Here is a 19,385-nt window from a genome sequence, read left to right as displayed (position 1 = left end):
CACAAATTCCACTCCACTACCACCACTCCCTATTCTTACATGATTAATTTTATTTTTTTTATTTTTACTCATATTTTCACTTCTCTCATTTTTTATCTTTCTCTTTAGAATAAAAGTGTTGAACTCAAAATGATTAGCTATAAAATTTTAAAAAATTTATTATTTTAACTAATTTTACATTAATTATTTTAAAAATATAACAAATTAAAAAATTGAATAGGCATATTCATATATTGTAATTAATTCACTAGTTATTATAAAAAGATTCGTTTGATAAATAAAATTTAGAGTAAATTACCAATTATGCCTTCGAATTTATAAAATGCTGACAATAATAACTCTAATATTTGTTAACGATAATTATATTCTCAAAATTTTTAAAAATGCTACAAATCTGTCCAACCGTGAGAAAAATTTTTCTTTATTAAATGGAACTTGGTGATGTGGTAGACGAAAATTCAACGTGGCATTTCTTAAAGGTTTCAATCCGGTTTCTGCTTTATCCCTAACTCATGAAATCTTAATTGCCCAAATCAAATTAAATGACCAAATTAACCTTAAATGAAAGACCATATTTAACTATGACTATTTATGACGCGCAAAACTGAAGAATTTTTTGTGGTGGTCTCTGTTTGTCTTCGTCTCTTGTATCTTTATCTTCGTCTCTTGGTATTGGTAACATCACATGCAGGCTCATGTTTGACATTAATACTCAATGTATAAATCTCCATTGAACAATCAAAGTTCGGGTAAGCATTTTATGTTTCCATTGTTGTTAATATCAGTTCGTTGGGGTTTGCATAGTATTGGTGATTAAGTGAATTTTTTTTTAAATAGAAGTTTGATGATGGTGTTTTGATGTGTTGATTTAGCTGATTGTGACTTATTTGATAATTTTTGTTAGATGGCAACTCATATGACGTTTGTCTATCACCATCGGGGTTGGTTAAAAAAGGATAAGGATGGTGTGCTGAAATATACTAGTAGGTTAGTGAGTATCATCGAGAGGGTATATGTTGATACATGAAATATGTTCCTTGTTGAAGGTTTGTTTCTAGATTTAGGTTATACTAGGTATAATAAAATGTATTGATTGGAGTCAGGGATGAATTTAGCTAACGGATTACGGGTGCTGAGAAGGGATGCTGGTGTGGTTAAGTTGTGTGATGCTGCACTGAAGAATGAAAATAGGGTCCACTTATATTTTAAGCATCTTGTTGATGCCGATCCAAAGTATGTTGATGAAGTCTTGGTTTCTGATGATATAAATCAGGATAGTACAATGGTTGGAGGACCTGATGATGAAGAAGTAGAAGGACCTCCTTTAGAAAATTAGAAAAATCATCACAAGGAACCCCTACAACATGAGGAGTATGGAGGACCTGATGACAAAGAAGTAGAGGGACCTCCTTCAGAAAATCAGGAAAATCATTAAGAGAGTCCCCCACAGCATGAGGAGCAACGGCAAAAAGAAGGTGAACCAATGTTGAATGAAGGGGGAATGATGAGAAATTACAAAATGACATCGCTATTGAGATGCTACCTAATCAAACTCAACCTGCAACAATTGCCAATGAGGCTCCCAATTTAGGAGACAACCATGAGACACACGTTGAAGGTTAAGAAGGGTAATCTAACCCTGAAGAAGCTGATGGCAGGGGAAGGAGACGCAGGAAAAAACATCCAAAGTCCCAACCATCTGGTAGAGCACAACCTGCACCACAGAAGGATAGTGATGCACATGCAGGTTACTATATTTATTGTATATTTTTGGTTGATGAAAACATGCAATTATTTACTTGAATCAGCTGTGTAAGGCCAACCCAAGATCTACTTGCCATATGGGCACAACCCACAATTTGAGGGGTTGGCTAAGTTTAGAAGCCTATACATCTGCCTAGATACTTGCAAAAGGAGATTTAAGCAAGGATGTAGGCCTTTCCTATGTCTTTATGGAGCATTTCTGAAGGGTTATTTTGGGGAGAAGCTGCTGACCGTCGTTGCTCAAGATGCCAACAATCATCTATTCCCAGTTGCATATGGAGTAGTTGATGCAGAAACAAAGAAAAACTGAAATAAATTCCTAGAATATTTGTTAGCAGATATTGGAGATCATAAGCAATTTGATTGGCACTTCATGTCAGATAAGCAAAATGTTAGTTTTTAACTTGTGTATTCAATTACTTTATTCACTTACTTATACCTGAAGCTATAGTATATGTTATCTAATTAAGTCAATGACATGGACTAATTCCTGCTTTACAAGAAGTTATGCCAATGGTTAATCACAGGTTTTGTACTATGCATATCTGGAGGAATTTCAACAAGTGCTGGAAAGATCTGGAACTTAAACAATTGCTATTTCAATGTGTAAAGGCGTTGACTGATCAGGAATTTAATGAAGGGATGGCTGCAATCAAGAGGATTAATACATCTGTCTAGGAATATTTGTCTACATATGAGTAAGAAACTTGGTCAAGGTCAAAATTCTCTACTTAACCTAAAGTGGATAATATTACAAATAATAATGTGGATCACAATGCAACAATGGTGGAGCTAAGAGACAAGAGCATCATTACTATGCTAGAGGAGATTAGATATTACCTCATGAAGACTATGGCAACTCATAAAGATGCACTAATGGCCTATACAGGCAAATTGGTTCCTATCCAAATGAGCAGATTGGAGAAGGAAAAGAAGGAATGAAACTATTAGAAAGTTCAATGGGTGGGAGATGATGACCACAATGTATTTGAAGTTAGAAGACATAGCCGTACAGTTCGGGTCAACACTCAAGAAGGGACTTGCACTTGTAGAAAGTGACAACTGATAGGCCTTTCGTGCTGTCATGGAGTTGCTGCAATTCAAAGAAAAAATCAAAGATCAGAAGATTATGCTCACCATTGACTGACTATGGAGACATACAATAGAACGTACCAATTTCACATCAACACTGTCCCTAATCAGGAATATTGGGTTGATGCAGAGGGCCTGCCATGTCTCCCTCCATCTTATAAGAAGCCAATAGGAAGACTTATAAAAAAGAGAGTTCGACATGAATCAAAGAGACAAAGTGGTAGCCAATACAAAATTAAAAGGAGCTATGGAAAAATAAGTTGTAAATATTGCAAAAAAGTAAGTATAAACTCTAACTTGTTTCATAACTTTTGCTGTTGAGTATGCTCATCTATTGATGCTCGAACCTATCTTGGCTTCGTAGGTGGGACACAATTCCTGAATTTGTCCTAATAAAAAAAAATTATGTTGCAGCTGAGCAAGATGCAGATGCACAATAAGCACCTCAAGTAGGTCAGCCAGATGGAGGACAAGTCCAGCCAACAGCAGGAGTACATGTGCCACCCACGTGTTTAGATGACATGTCAGACTCAGAGCAAGAGAGATTTTGGGAGGAAACCATGGATGCAGTAGAAGAGGAGCTCATACAAGGCCACCCACAGTCTAAAAATGATGAAAAGGTAGTACATAACTTAATTACTGCTGTTTAAAATAACGTGTCATGTAGTAATTAGATTTAACTTGTTGTAGCAAAATATGAACATGTCTAGAATAACAAGTCATGGTGCTGGATGGAGAGGAGTTAGAACCAACCTTGCAAGGAGAGCACCCAGATCTACCAGAAGTGCTACATCAACTCTTAAAACTCCCTCCAATATTGTTGTTGCCGCTGCTGCATCTACTAGCAGGAAAAGAATCAGGGTAAAAATGCCTATTATGAGGCCCCCATCAGCCCAATCCCATGTGAGGTACATAGCTCCAAGTTCAGCAGCCCAACCCTATGTGAGGCTCACAACTCCAGGTCCAATAGCCCCTCCAAAACTCAACCTACCATTTAGGCCCCACAAATTACACCCATTGTTCCTACTTCAACTACTGCTCCTGGTTCAAGAGTTCTAAACACCACAAGGACTTCAATGGTGTCAAATGAAACCATGAATGGAGCAAGTAAAGCAACTACTTCTAGGTTCTCTAAGTTCATGCCAAATTAGTCAACTTAAAGAGTGCTTGGCTCTCTAATTTGTTCTTCTTTTGGGTTATAAGTTGATGTTTAGTTTCGATAGTTGTTCTACTTTTAGGTTATATGTTGATGTTTAGTATGGATGGTTATTGAACCTTTGTTAGACAATTTTAGTATTTTGGTGTCTGGTATTAAGACTAATTAGCAAGTAGACAGTATTTTGGTTGGAACAATTTGTGTTAATGCTTAATGTTATGCACTTCAATTATTTTGGTGTTAGTCTTATGCTTTTGGCAAATTTGATTTCTTAAGTCTATTTTAACTTAGTTTTTGTTTCTGAGTTGCCCTTTTTAGTCAGTTGCACTTCATTCTATTCATGCTTTTGTTAGTGATGCAATTGAATTTAAGACACATATCCACTTCTTTAACAAGCAAATAAATAGCTACAACAATGTCAACATAACTTCCAAACAACAATAATACATAACATCCATTAAAAAAATCCTGTCCAAAAGGCATCCCTTGTTCTATTTAACCAAACAAATCAAACTCATAATCAAACTCGGTACAAGTCCACACATAATGATGCATAGAAACAATTCAACTCTCTTCATGTGCTCCATCATCATCTTTTGATATCTGTGTATCGTCTCAGTCTCAACACCGGTAAATCTCTCTTTCAAAATTTCACATGCATTGCATACTAGTGTGCCATTCTTAGAGCACTCCTCCACCCCAACTGATTCCTCATTAGTTTCGTCCATCCACTGAAAATAACGACACTTCGTATTCTTCATCTGCCCAGCACAAAAGTCATCCATCAACATCAATTCTCAATAGGAGGACAAATGAAGCAGAAAATTTATACATACCTTTCACAGAGAACACCTGAAAAATCATCTTCCTGGATTTCTCTTCATCTTCGACTTTAACGCTACCACCTAAAGACAGCAGAAGCATTCCCGTCATAGGGCTTGCTCTCATATTCTTCGAGTCTTTCAGAGCTACCATTTTTTATTGACTGTGTCCTTCGATTATTATTGGACATGTCTTTGCTTCCACCATACATGACAATGGTTAGGGTTTTATTTTTTGGTAAAATTGGGAAAAATGTTCTCTCTCAATTTCATATAAAGCAGAAACGGGATTGAAACTCTTAAGGGATGTCACGTTAGATTTTTGTCTGCCACATCACCAAGCTCCGTTTAATAGAAAATGATTATTCTCACGGTTGGACAGATTTGTAGCGTTTTTAAAAGTTTTGAGGGTATAATTGTCGTTAACAAATATTAGAGTTATTATTGTTAGCGTTTTACAAATTCAAGAAAATAATTGGTAATTTACTCTAAAGTTTAATATTACACAATCATTATTAGTGAGTTAATAGATACTAAAATCCTACTAATTCACTCTTTTAAAAGTTATGATCAAGATATCGTACTGAATAAAAAAATAAAAAATATATTCATAATAATTTTAATAGTTTAATTAATAAATTATTTAAAAATTTAAACAAAGGCCTAACAAATACATTAGGATGTAAGTGCCTATTGGGATGTTAGTTTTATTAATATTTCATAAAATTTCAGTGGCATTAAATTGTCTACGTAAAAACTAGAACTAAAATATTATGTTAAAAAAGTAAATCTAAAATATGATGAATATATGATTCAGTCAAATTAGATCATTAATATATAGTTTAATTAAAACTATTATACAAACATATTTAAATTGAAATACAAATGATCTGTTAACTATCTTATTTTTTAAGTTAAAGTATGATTTTGATTAAACATCAAAAGTCAATTTCTGTTAACTATCAAAAGTCAATTCTTTTATGGAAGTTTCTAGATCAAGCTACAGTATTGACCAATGTGAGAAAATTAGTTCAGTGATTCTGTTAATGAAAGCCTTGGCCAGTCCAGAAAAGGAAAAAATAAATTCAAAGCCTTGGAAAGCAAGCAATAAACTCATCTAGAAGTCAACACCACTCGTCAAAAAAGCAAGCAATAAATTTCTTGCTTTTCTTTTCTTCAATAACATACAGATATATTAAAAGTAAAAGAAGAAAAACTATAAATTTTATATCAAAGGATTACAAACATATTGCAATAAGTAAAATCAAGTAAATTTAGCAATGAGCAAAGTTACTTTTTGCATTTTAATTAGCTTCTTAGAGAAAAATAAAATTCAGATAGGTATCAATAAGAACTCAAATAAGGACTCCCAAGTTAAATGTAACATTTTTATTTCTATAATGGAGACAATGTATAATATCACAGTACTAAGAAGAGTGTTTCTTTTTCTGGGTTAAAAAACCAGAAATTTTTCTCTTATCAAAGCTGTGATAAAATATTGATTAAAGAATCAATTTTCTTTCTTTTACCAGACTCTATTCACATTTGTAATTTTTTCCTATTCTGTACATTTCTTTGGTTCCTTCTTATTGGTATATAAAAGTTCAAATGAGATATTCATAGTACATTACAAAAAGTGCTTCCGGGTGATGTTTTGGTAGCTTATTGATATAAAGGTAGAAACGCCACAAGTCTTCCTTAGAAACTGTTTCAGCATCAACAACATCTTCATTGCAAGTTAGCACCCAAAGATCCTCAGAGTTAACCCTCCTCAAGCTGCCGCGGCAAAAAGGGCAAGACTGCGACCGGGTGTTCCTATAGGTCGGGCAAAAAGACCAGAACATGATGAGTGTTAAAGTGCCATTGGCATATGAAGTGGGAAAATACTTAATTATACCCCTTGAAATTTGGTAAAAATGTACAATTTGATAGAGCTGAAGTTGTAAAAGGTGCTAAAAAAGACCTTTGGCTAACTTTTCTTCCAAAATTACCCTTCTATTACTGGGTAACTTTGTCGAAAAAATGATGTCAACGGGTAATTTTAGAAGAAAAGTTAATGGAAAGCCCCTTTTGCGCCGCTTATAACCTCAGGACGTCGAATTGTACATCTTAAAAAATTTTTAGCATAAGTTACACATTAACCAAAATTCAGGTGAGTTAATTGCAATTTTCACTGTAAAGTATGCAAGTTGACAACAACATGAGATATGAAGAAAGCAATTTACCACTTGCGGTAGCACCGGATACACATGGCATGGCAACAATTAGGCAGGACCATTTTGGTGCAAGGCTCTAAGCAAATATCACATTCATCCTCTCTTTGCAAGTCAACATTGGTTAGTTTCCCATCACCTTCAACAATCATCTTCTTGCCATAACTTGAATGTTCCATGCTCAATGATTGGCCTTCTTTCGAAGTCTCCAACTTCTCCAAGCTACCGTGAAGCCGCTGGAGAGATGGCAATATAACAGCTAAAAGAATTCAAATTTTTCCGAAATAATCAGTCAAGGCAGCTAGCTATAAATGAAAAGAGTTTTGCACTATTTCACATTTTTCATGAGACAAAAACAAATTACAACAAATAAAAGGCCTCTTCACAAGTCAAATATTCACATACCATAAAAGTCCCCTATGGTAGCTTTCCTTCCATGACTAGACATGTTTCTACCATCATTGTGTACCTTAGGTAAAACATAAAAAGACAAAAAAACATGTATCAATCAATAAATACATATTGGAAACCCCATTAAATTCCATAAGACCATATGGAACAAACAACAACAATACCAAATTCATTGAATCAAAATCCAACAAAGAAATGACATAACTTTTCTATCTCTACCTTGTATATAACTATGTGGAAGAGATTGAGATATCTATGTAGAAAGCTAGCACAGGAACAATCCATCCACTGTAGAAACAAGAGAACCAAAGGAGCCAAGTGATTATAAACCAATTTCATTTGAAGAACAGTTCCACCTTCTGTTCCTGGAATTGCTGCAGCCCTAAGAAAAAACACACAAACCCACAATCCAAAATTCAGAAAATTGATAACTAAGTTCCCATTAGTAGTAAGAAAAAGTCCACAAATTTTATCAATAACCGGTTATCTAAAATACCCAAAGTACCCATCTAATTAAAAGTAACATTTTTTAGTGCAGAAAACAGGAAAGTCAAAAACTTTATAACAAAAAAAAAAATAAAGGGCAGGTGGAAAATCCCAAAAAAAAAAAAAAAAAAACTCACAAAGAATTGGCATGCTGTATATCAGCCTCCAGAAGTTTGAGAGAATCATGGTAAGGTAACCTGGAAAGCTGGTATGGCATCATTTCCATAACACTGTTATTTAATTTTCTTCTTTGGCTGAATTAAGAGAACAAAGTAGTTTGCAGAAAGATGGAAATAATAAGGAAGATAGAGATGAATATGAATATATAGAAATACAAGTAAGAAAAGGATGGGGATGACAGAAGGAAAGAAAAAGAAAGAAGGAAGAAGAAAAAGGGGTTGGAGTTAATTTTATGAAGATGGTTGAAACTTGAAACGTGTGTGTTGGGTTTAAATGAATATTGAAATAGAAAATATAAGAGCGAGTGTAGTTGGGTTTTGGGTGAGGTAAGGGATGCCGTATCATAATTCATAAAGCCTTTTACCTTGCTTTGCCTTCTTTCTCACCCTAACATAATAGTAATAGTAATACTTTTGATCTTCAATCTTTTTTTATTTTTCAAATGATATATTAAAAATAGATCATATTTTATGCATTCAAATAGCATAAAACATTCATTTAAGCGTCACTTTAATTTCACAATCTTTAGGAATAAAGAATAGAAGAGAAAGAAAAAAAAAAGATAAAGCAAAAAGCAATGTTTTTTATAGGATACTCTCTCTCATCTAAGTTAGGATTCAAATTAAAAGAAAGTGGTTAAAGAATTTAAAAAAAAAAAGAATAAGTTTGATGAGAGATTTCAGACTTCCATTCTTTTTCAAAGGCCAAAAATAATAGTTTTTTCAAATCTTTAAGTTCCTCATTTTTTTATGCATTTGGCCTCTCTTTTTCGTAGACTTCTATTAGCATTGAAAAATGATAACTTATATTTTTGTAAAATAATTTTTTTTACTTAAAATATAAATTATTTTAATAAATCAAAGAATTTTTTATATGCATAAATTATATTGGTTATGATTTTTATTCATGTTTATTTTTTAAGAAGTACTCATCAAATGATATATTGACATTTAAAGTGAATGTTTTGAAAAGTAAGAATAGAAGAAATCGGTATAAACTTGATTCTAATTAAAAATTTTTTTGTAAATTATGAAAAATTAAAAAAAAAAGATATTTATGTATTTTGAGTAGTGATATAGTAAATAAATTTTTTGCTTTTAATTAAAAATTGAACAACAAAAACATTTTTATTAATATAAAAAGTAACAATCCAAGAGAACTGAAAAAAAAAGTCAAAAACAGGAAACAAAAATTTTCAACTCGTGCGTCGCACGAATCTTCTGCTAGTAATTATACAAATGACAACATTTTATTAGTTCTCTATCAAAATTATATCGTATTTCAAAAGTGATATTCTAAAAATACTCTATTCAAGACGCTCTTAGGCTCACTTTAAACCTAAAATACAATTTTATTAACAAATCAAATCATTGTCTTTCATATCCTTCACATGATAGAGATATTCAGTCACTAAAATAATTATTTTTTATTTGTATATAAATATAAATATAAATATAAATATACTTTAAGTTTTTTAATATATATTTTATAAAAATGTTTGATTTAATAATTAATTTTTTATTTTTATTATTTCGGGATAAAATTCAAATATAATCTTAACTCTTGAAAACTATACAATAACAATTCTAACAATTTGATGCTCCTCATTCCTCAATTCAGTATGAAAATAAAAATTAGTAAAATTAAATTGGGAAGAAAATTCAAAATAATTCCTAGCCTAACCGTTTGTGCTCTCAAATGAAAAAAAAAACCACTATGGCACTATTACAAATCATACACTAAATATTATTGATATTTATATAAAAATATAGTTATCATTAATTATGCACTTAAATTATTTTTTAAATTGATAAAACAAAGAAATTGTATATTTAGTTATTCAAAAAATATTAATATTAAAATAATATTTATTATAAATGGATTAATCACCAAAAAATATTTTTAAATTATTCAAATGGTGAGAATAATAATTCTCACTTTTATTATGAATAAAGCTAATTTTTAATAATTTAAAAATGTGCACAAAATACTCATTCGTTATGAAAGACTTATTTTGTTAATAAAAATGTCTAATATAGCAAACAAAGAAGCATATGTACAAAATACTCATTTGTTATGAGAGACTTATTTTATTAATCCAAATGTCTAATATGACAAATAGAGAAGCATATGTGGCATTCATTCTCTCTCTCACACACATTCTCTCTTTCTTATTTCTTTCTCTCACTTAGAGCATATCCCCATCTCCTATCCCAAATTGTTAATCTTAAATTCTTAAATCTATGTTCTTTTTTTGAAATTGATAAGTGTGATGATGTGTAACCTTTTTTATTAGTTGAAGCTCACTTTATTCATAATAAATGGTAGACAATAGGACATTATATATTGCAATTGTCATTATAATGTTATTACTACATTTTTAGGGTTAAGTATGATTTTGATCTTTAAGATATAAGTCAAAAATTTTTTTTGTTCTCAACCTCTTTTTACATATACAATCGTCTCTAAAATTTAACTTAATTTTAAAGTTATCCTTTTTACCAAAATTTTAAATTTTATTACTAAATTACCCTAATTAAAAAAATTATAAAATAAAAAAAGAAAAAAAAGAAAGAAAACAGATAAAAAGGGAAAGGGGAAGGGAATCACGCGAGGGAGGGAGAAGGGAAGGTAGGAATAAGGAAAATTTTGTTGTTCTGCTCATCCTCCTCTTGTTGGTCACTGTTGCTTTTCGCTGCTCACCGTTGCTCCTCGCCACGCCTTGCCGCCGTCGAAGAGCTTGTGAAGAGAGAGGGGAGGGGGAGGGGGGAAGAGGGGTACCTCATCGCCGTCGCGTTCCACCATTGTCACCGATGCTTCTGGTCCTTGACGCCGCTTCTAGTCCTCGTCGCCGCTACGTGTCCTCGTCGCTGGTCCTTTCTGATTCGTTCTACTTTTTTTTCTAATTTCTTCTGTTTCTGCTTCTGCTTCAGATTCTGATTTTATTGTTCATTATTTCTTCTATTTTTGATTTGATCTTTAATCTCTTTGTATTTTGTTCTTCTAATTTTATTGTTGTTGTTGCCAGCGCTGTGATGAAAAAGAAGGAAAAAAAAAGCAGAGATACATATGATTCTATTTTTTATTCTGTTTCTTATTTTATTAATCCATTGTTCTTCTACTTCTATTTCTTCTTCTGATTTTGCTTCTGTTTTTACTTGTATTTTTATTTTCAATTTTGTTTTTTCTTTTATCCTCAATTATTCTTATGTTTTTGTTTCTTTTATTTTCAATTCTACTTTTATTTTTACTTCATTATTATTGTTGAAGAAGAAAAAAAAAGTGATGACTTCGTTGTTTTTGCTCATGAAGTTCTGATTCATTCATTATTGTTGTTGAGTATTTTGGTGAAGAAGAAGAAGGGTATAATTGTCCGAACGATGGTTTTAAAATTAACTCAAATATTAGAGACCTTTTTGTATGCCAAAAAAAATTAAAGACAAAAAAAATTTTTGATCTATACAGTAGAGACCAAAATATACTTAACCCACATTTTTACTTTATCAAAAGCTCGATTTTGTACTGTATTTCCATTAAATAATCATTTTGTGCTTGATAGGACATAACAAATTAACAATTACCAATTAGTCTATTCTCTGTTTTTTCTTTCTTTTCATGATTTGTTACATTATTTAGGTACGGATCTTGAAAGCTTATTTAACATAAAAATTTTATTAAAGGAGCTTTAAAGAAAAGCCTATATATAAGAAAAAGTAATATTACAAATTGATGTTTAAAAAAATTCTAGTCAGACAATTTAATTTTTAACAAATTTTGATTATTAAATTAATTTTTAATTTTTATTTTGTTACACAAATCAATTTTTACATCAAATTTTTATAAAAAAAATTAAATAAATTAATCTCTATCATTATTTAATAAACAATATAACAATTTTTAAACATTTTAAAAAATTTTAAATAAATTCCTCTATAAAAACGAACAATATAATGTGAAGACTCATTTATTCAAGGTAATCATTTTAGAACTTTTACATTCTCATATTTTACTTTTCCTTCTACTTTTACTTAACTTTTGTCAATTAGGATAATATCCATGGTAAGAGCTGAGAGCACACCAGTATTGTTATGGGAATAAAACTCCGTTATAGTTCTTCCTATTTTTACTTGGTTATTTTAAAATTAATTCAAATAACATGAAAGACAATTAATTATAGTAATCTTTATTTATAAAGCTGCTTATTATTAAAACTGTTTTCTGATTAACATCTTTATGAAACTACAATAGTTTATTATTAAATAGTGTTTTATCGAAACTTAATTTAGAAATTAGTTTAGTTTTCTTTTTAAGTAAATAACTATTTAATTTTAGCACTAACATTTTGAAATTAATACTATTTCGGCCAAATGTTTATATGCTCCTAAAAAAAATAGAGTGCAGTACTCCTTAAAAATTAATTTGTTATTGAAAGAGAAATAAAAAAAATTTTAATAAAAATTATTGATGTAAAATATGATAAATGAATGCTGAAGAGTTAAGATTCTTTTAATTAATAAAAGATGCAAGATTCTATACTTAATTAGCCAAGAAGGATGAGCTATAATTTTGGCTCAGAAACTCTTTTACAGTAATTTAGTCCTTCCATAGTAAATGTTAGCATCAATTCCATTCTTCCATCAACAATTTCTATTATAGTTCATTTAATTTGGCATATTGGTACATTGTTATCGTATTAGTAGTCATTCTTGACTAATCATTATAGATCATTTATTCAACCTTATCAACTTTAAAATAACATTTTATCACAAAAGTAACGTCAAATTCTTTTAGAATTAGCCAACGAATTATAACTCAAATAACATAATTTTTCTATACTTACTTAGAAGTCACTATTAAAATCGGCTTTTCCTTTTTCTAAAAAAAAAACTAATACTAATTATAAAATAAAAAATACTAGAAGACTATCAGAATTTATTATTTTTATTATTAGTGTTATTTGATACTAGATTAAATGAAAATGAGTTAATAACTAAATGATAGTAAAAAAATAATAAATTTTGTTCTAACATTTTTTTATAAAATATTGTGAATAAAATAATTAGTTACTGTTTTTGTTTAAGAAAATGATTATATATAAATTGATGAAAATAGAAATAAAACGAACTCAAAATTATTTTTTTTTAAAGTAATATTACACTTATTAAATTAGTTTAGAAAAAAAAAGAGGATAATAATCTTAACAAAATTTTCCTAATTTCATTGTATATATACATTTGATATTTTTATCGAACATAATGTCATCACGACATCGCATAGGATATTAATTATATTAATTAGGATAATACATATAAAACAATATATTTGGTATAAAATGTATATAATTTAATTATTCAAAACTCGTGTGCGTATATTTTTATTTCACTCTGTGATGCCATTTTTCTTTTCAGTTAAACGCCATTAATTGATATATTTTTTGTTGAAATGCAATATTCATATTTATTTGTAATAAGTTCTTTTAATATATATATGGAGTATGGACCTTTCAAAATAAAGAATGATGAACTATTTATATCAATTAGAATATAATTCCTATCATATGATGATATAGGAAGATGTTCACATATGTCACTCTCTTTACTTAGAATATGGTATTTCAACTTTTACAGCCATTGAGATATATATTAAATAATACATGTGGTCAAGATTTAATGAATAAAAATATTGTACATATCAATCACAAAAGGTTTACACAAAGCTTGCAACAGATTTTTCTTTTTTTCAGTTTGAAATGGATGAAAATGTCCAATCTACCCAATTTGGACTGTTTCATCATAATATACAATGAGTCCATCTGTCAATGATTTATATGAATTATGTCAAGCCATTTTTTTCTAAGCCTTTTAACAGTAAAACTTTATTTTTTATTTTTTTAAATTAACTCTTAAATACATATGTTATCATGAATTTTATAAAATTAAAAGTTTATTAAAAAATCGATGGAAAATAATGTTAGAATTAATTTTGCCCTTTTTTATTTCTCTAAAAAATTTTTAATTTGTGAAAAATCTTAAAATTTATTAGTTTATATATCATTTTCATATTTTACTAACAAAATAACAAAATATATATTAAAAATTTTAGTCATATTTTGCAATTTTATATATGAAAAATATGTAAAAATATTTTACTTAAATATTTCACTTCTATATAAGTGAAATATACACAAACTGAACCAAAAAAAAAAAAAAAATTTTGAATCCTACTATAAAAAATTGTATTTTACGTTAAATGTATTTTTTATTTTTTATTTTTATCTGAACTATTTTTCAAACGTTACATTAAATAGTTTAAATTTGTTGTTTTTTGCACTTTAAATTAAATTAATTGAGTTACTCTTTTTACCTTATAAATCTCAACTATTCCTCGCAATTTTTATTAGTTATTAAGATTTTTTTACAAGTTTAAAACTATTTTCAATATATATCGTGTAATATAGGTTTTTTTTTGTTTTTAGCATATAAGTTTATTCACTCTAAATAAAGAGTCTATCTTAATTAAAGTATGTATTTAATATTAACAATTAAATAATATTCTTTTCATATATCATTTTGTTAATTTTTATCTTTTGAGACCAAATTGGTAATTTTTTTTAAAATTTTGATTTGATATATTCATAATTTGCTTTTACGAATTTTATTTTTTAAAAAGTAAAATTGTTAAATTCTCGAATTAACTTTTAAATTCTTACAAATCTACGAATTTAGATTAATAAAATAAATAAATTTAATAATTAGTAATTTAAATTTGAATAAGTTAAGATGAATTTGAGTAAATTTTATAAATTTACATAAATATGTATAAATTGAATAACCTTTGAATATATTATATATTTTAAACCTATTTGGACCTCTTAAGTATTAAAAGTTGTAATTTCATAAAAAAGAATTACCTTCAAATTAAAATTTTAAAATAAAAAAACATATCTAACTATATCTAATGAATTTTAGTTTTAATATCGTACTATTTATGATTTGTTTAACGATAAATAATCAGGAGAGAAAAAAAATATTTAATAAAGTAAAGTAAAATTTTATATATTGAGTTTTGATTGGTTGATTGATGTGAAAAAAATAAATTATAAAAGGCTTGAAATTTTTTTATAGCAAAATATCTATTACTTATTATATATCTCCAATTTTATAACTAAAATGTGTCGCATATCATTCTCTCATTGCAATTAGAATTAAATTTTTTCCTTAAAAATTAAGAAATTTTCCTCTTCTCCTTACTAATTTTTACAACCAATCTCATTGCAATTAAATTCAAATCTTTTCCTCCAAAATTAAAGAATTCTCCTATCCTCCTTCTTCCTCTATTTCTCTCATTCTTTCAACCACTCTATCTATTTTATATATCATTATCAATATCAATGACTAATTACTAATTTGACAATTAAAATGTGTAACATGACATTCTTTAATTGTATTAAAATTAAAATTAAAATATATCTATATTATGTATCATATATTATTATCTAATTTAACAATCAAATGTGTCACATGACACTCTCTTATTAAAATTGAGAGAAAATATTTTTTTCAAAATTAATAAACTCTCTTCCTAAATTCTCTCATCTACCTCTCACCGGCCATTTTTCTATTTCTCTCTACTATTTTTATTCTATATATAATTAATATTTTATATTAGTAATTTGACAAATCAAAATATGTCATTCGATATTTTTTTATAATCAAAATAAATATTTTTTCTTCCAAAATTAACAAACTCACTCTCATTTTTCATCTTTATCTTCCTCTCTCTTTTCTCTCATTCTCTAATTTTTCTATTTTTCTTTTCTACAGAAAACAAAATGAACAAAATAATATAATTTAAATAAAAATATTATTATTAGTGTTATTATATACATTTATAGTTTTTTAGTTTTTTATTTAGTTTTAAATTTTTACCGCTTATCTTTTTAATCTATATTTTTATTTCTCTTCTTTCAAATATTTATTACATATAATTTGGAGAGAATATTAATGTTATAATTAAAAGTTAGAATCAAGATTCAATTGTTTTAAAAAATTAATTTTGAGTTAATTTTATAACTATCAGTATAATTTTTTTATGCTAATATCTAATTATATTTTTATATACATAAAGAGAAAAAATATTATTTTTAAATAGCAAATATAAAAATTAATTATATTTATTTGTGCATCAAACTTAACAGTTAACACCTAATTAAATGTAAAAGCATACACGTTAAATTATTTTAAATTGTAGATAAAGAATGTTAAAATTAATTATTAATAAAAAATTAGACTTTTCATATAAAAGTAATAACTAAAAATCTTATTATTTGATTTTTTATCTACAGATACATTGGTCTACTTAGCTAGAGATTTTTGTTGACCTAGGACTTTTTTTCATAAAAGTAGTTTGATTTTATAAATCTTTTGTGCCATGCATAATCTGTACTGTCAGAACAAAGTGTACCATAATTTAAAAAAAAATATTATATTCCCGTAATATTATTACGAGTAAAACTATTAGTTGATATATAAGCAAAAAAATTTGCATGTTTTAACTTTCAAGTCATCTTTAAAATAAATTCAAATTCCATTTTAGATGATTTATTTAATCAAATCAAACTTTATAATTTAATTATCAAAATAATAACTAAATAATAATTTAAAATATATTAAAATACTTGTTAGTATATGAACTTATAAATTTTAAACACTAAACGAATAATAAACAAATCAAACTAAATTTACCAATTAAAATTACTATTTAACAAAAATTCTCAAAGACAAGATAACATGAAGTAATTATCATAATGGTTGGACACCAAAAAAAATTCAGTATTATTTTTTTATTAAAATATTCTATTATTAACAAATATTAATAATTATAATCATAAATAATAATCATATTGTGAGTCAATTTAATAATATTATTTATATGCGTATATTTTAATAAATAAGATACATTAAATTTTTTTTAATAAAAATTATTATTATTATTAATCTATCTAAATTATTAATATTTTTTAATAAATTTTAAAATATTTATTTCTCACCTTATTATCCATATCATAATGATAAAATTCACGTGAAATAATTACATAAATTGTTAAAATGTGTTTAATAGCTAATATAGGTATATATTCACAATATATAATTATATATATGAAAATATATGAAAAATATGTATGTATTTAGCAAATTTTTTTTTGACCACGCTACACTTTTTTTTATCATCTAACACATTTTACGTTCATTTAGAGGGTTAGTTTTGTCCTTTAAATTTTACTACATGACAAATTTGTCTAAGGCTATTTGTAAGTGCAAAGGAATATCATATTCCACTATTTCAAGTGCCATACGGGATAATTTTCCGATGATATATATGATGATAAAAGAATAAGTATGAAATGAGTAATGCGATGATGATATGATTGATACCTACGAAATGAGGCAGAGAACACGAGAAAACACAAGTTGTTAAGAAACTTAATTATGCTATTTATTTAATTTCAGACATTAGTTAGTAGTATTTAACAATTCACTTTCTCTCTCCTCATCATAATATGCCCATGCCTAAATTAGGTGAGGGTTAGTATAGCTATTTAATGTCACTGTCTGTTGTTATTCAACTACAAATATATGAAGATGCAAGTCATGCAACAATTTTTTTAATCAATAATATTATATGTATACGTATTTTTATAATTAAATCTAATTAAGTGACATAAGTTTAATGAAAAAAAAAAGTATGTAGTACGTTATTATTTTTCTTTTTTCCTGCTTTTGTACCAAATTTTTTTTTTGAAGAGTACAACATTTATTAAACACAAAAATTTATTGATATAGTATAATTTTTTTTTGTATTTTTTGTTTATAATACAAATTTATTGTTATAGTATAAAAAAATTTTGTACATAATATATAAATATTTATAAATAATACAAAAATTTTCACACATAATACATAATTTTTGTGCGGATGTATTTTGTTAGTTGAATGAAGAGTATGTAGTCCTCTAAAGATGTCTGTGATGTACACTAAAATTTATGTACTGTCTATATTTTGTTAGTTTAGTGTCAATATTTTGAGTATTTAATCCTTCAAAAAATTATGTTGGGCATCAAAATTTTTGTATTGTCTGTATTTTGTTGGTTGGGTATTAATGTTTTAGACATGTGATTTTTCATTTTTTGTGTTATATGCTAAAATTTTTGTGTTGTGCACTAAATACGTATTGTGTATCAAAATTTTTGTATTCTAGTTTTCTGAAAATATATAGGAGAAGAAGAACACAAAGAAAACGAGAACGATGATGATGATGATAAAAGATGATGAAGAAGAAAAAAAAGAAGGAAAGAAATTAAACAACAACAGCAACAAGAGAAAAAAAGAAGCACGCAAAAGAAGAAGCAAAAGACATGACGACAACAAAAGTTTTTATAATAAAAATGATGTATTATATATCCATTTCCAATTCTGTTTTTTCCTCCTTTCTTGAATATCTTGGAGTATTTACCCTTCTTTGATTGAAGCCTTTCATCAAATAGTTTCAATATGTGCCTTAAAATTTCAATATTTGTAGCCTTCTGGTGAGTGAGATTGGTGAAAAGATTTGATTTTTTTTCTATTGTAAGAGATTCGTGCATCTTGTAGATGGTGAATGTATAGTTATAAAAACCGGACCGAACCAGCCAGTCCAATTAGAAAATCGGTAAATCAGTTACTTGGCCAATCTGATCGAGTAATCTGACCAGATAAGGCAAAGAATCAGGTTGAACCGGTGAGCCGACGATTTTGTGTTACCCGGCCGGTTCGAAACTTTTTTTCCTTTACCAAAACGACGTCGTTTTGGTCTTTAAAAAAAAAAACACTTGAAGTCCCTAACCTTAGTGTCCTAAATGACACCCTAGTCCCCAGTACCCCCTTCAACCCTCCTCGAAAGCTCTCTTCCTCACCTCATCACACTATAGTCTCTCTCAACCTCACCTCACCTCACCTCACGTCGGCTGTCTCCTCTGCGTGATCTCGTCGGACACGATGTGTCTTCTATGACGTCGCCTTTGTGATTCTCTTGCGTTGTCGCGTCTTTAGCTTGCAAGCAATACGACTTATTTGATTTTAATTTTAAATTAGAATTGAATTAGAGATTTTCTAATACTACTAGATATTCTTGATTTTTTTATCATATTAATTTTTAATTTTTGAACATTGAGATTCGTGGTCAATACAGATTAATTAATATTTAATTTAAGTATAAAGGATATAT

At 28.0% G+C, this 19,385-nt stretch overlaps 1 protein-coding gene and 1 long non-coding RNA gene across 2 annotated transcripts; both read right to left on the bottom strand.

Moving 5' to 3' along the window:
- Positions 1-4,402: 4,402 nt before the first annotated feature.
- Positions 4,403-5,031, bottom strand: LOC140175809 (uncharacterized). Its single transcript, XR_011866427.1, has 2 exons — positions 4,849-5,031; positions 4,403-4,773 (listed from the first exon to the last, which is right to left on the bottom strand). It is a non-coding gene; the product is annotated as an uncharacterized lncRNA (long non-coding RNA).
- A 1,176-nt stretch (positions 5,032-6,207) lies between these two features.
- Positions 6,208-8,489, bottom strand: LOC112715083 (E3 ubiquitin-protein ligase AIRP2). Its single transcript, XM_025766836.3, has 5 exons — positions 8,081-8,489; positions 7,677-7,839; positions 7,452-7,515; positions 7,059-7,305; positions 6,208-6,648 (listed from the first exon to the last, which is right to left on the bottom strand). The coding sequence occupies exons 1-5, from the start codon at positions 8,167-8,169 to the stop codon at positions 6,438-6,440; spliced, it is 774 nt and encodes a 257-aa protein (XP_025622621.1). The 5' UTR covers positions 8,170-8,489; the 3' UTR covers positions 6,208-6,437.
- Positions 8,490-19,385: the final 10,896 nt, after the last annotated feature.

Source organism: Arachis hypogaea, chromosome 10 (assembly GCF_003086295.3).
Source record: "Arachis hypogaea cultivar Tifrunner chromosome 10, arahy.Tifrunner.gnm2.J5K5, whole genome shotgun sequence".
Classification (NCBI taxonomy): Eukaryota; Viridiplantae; Streptophyta; class Magnoliopsida; order Fabales; family Fabaceae; genus Arachis; species Arachis hypogaea.
This window is presented reverse-complemented; position numbering and strand designations above follow the sequence as displayed.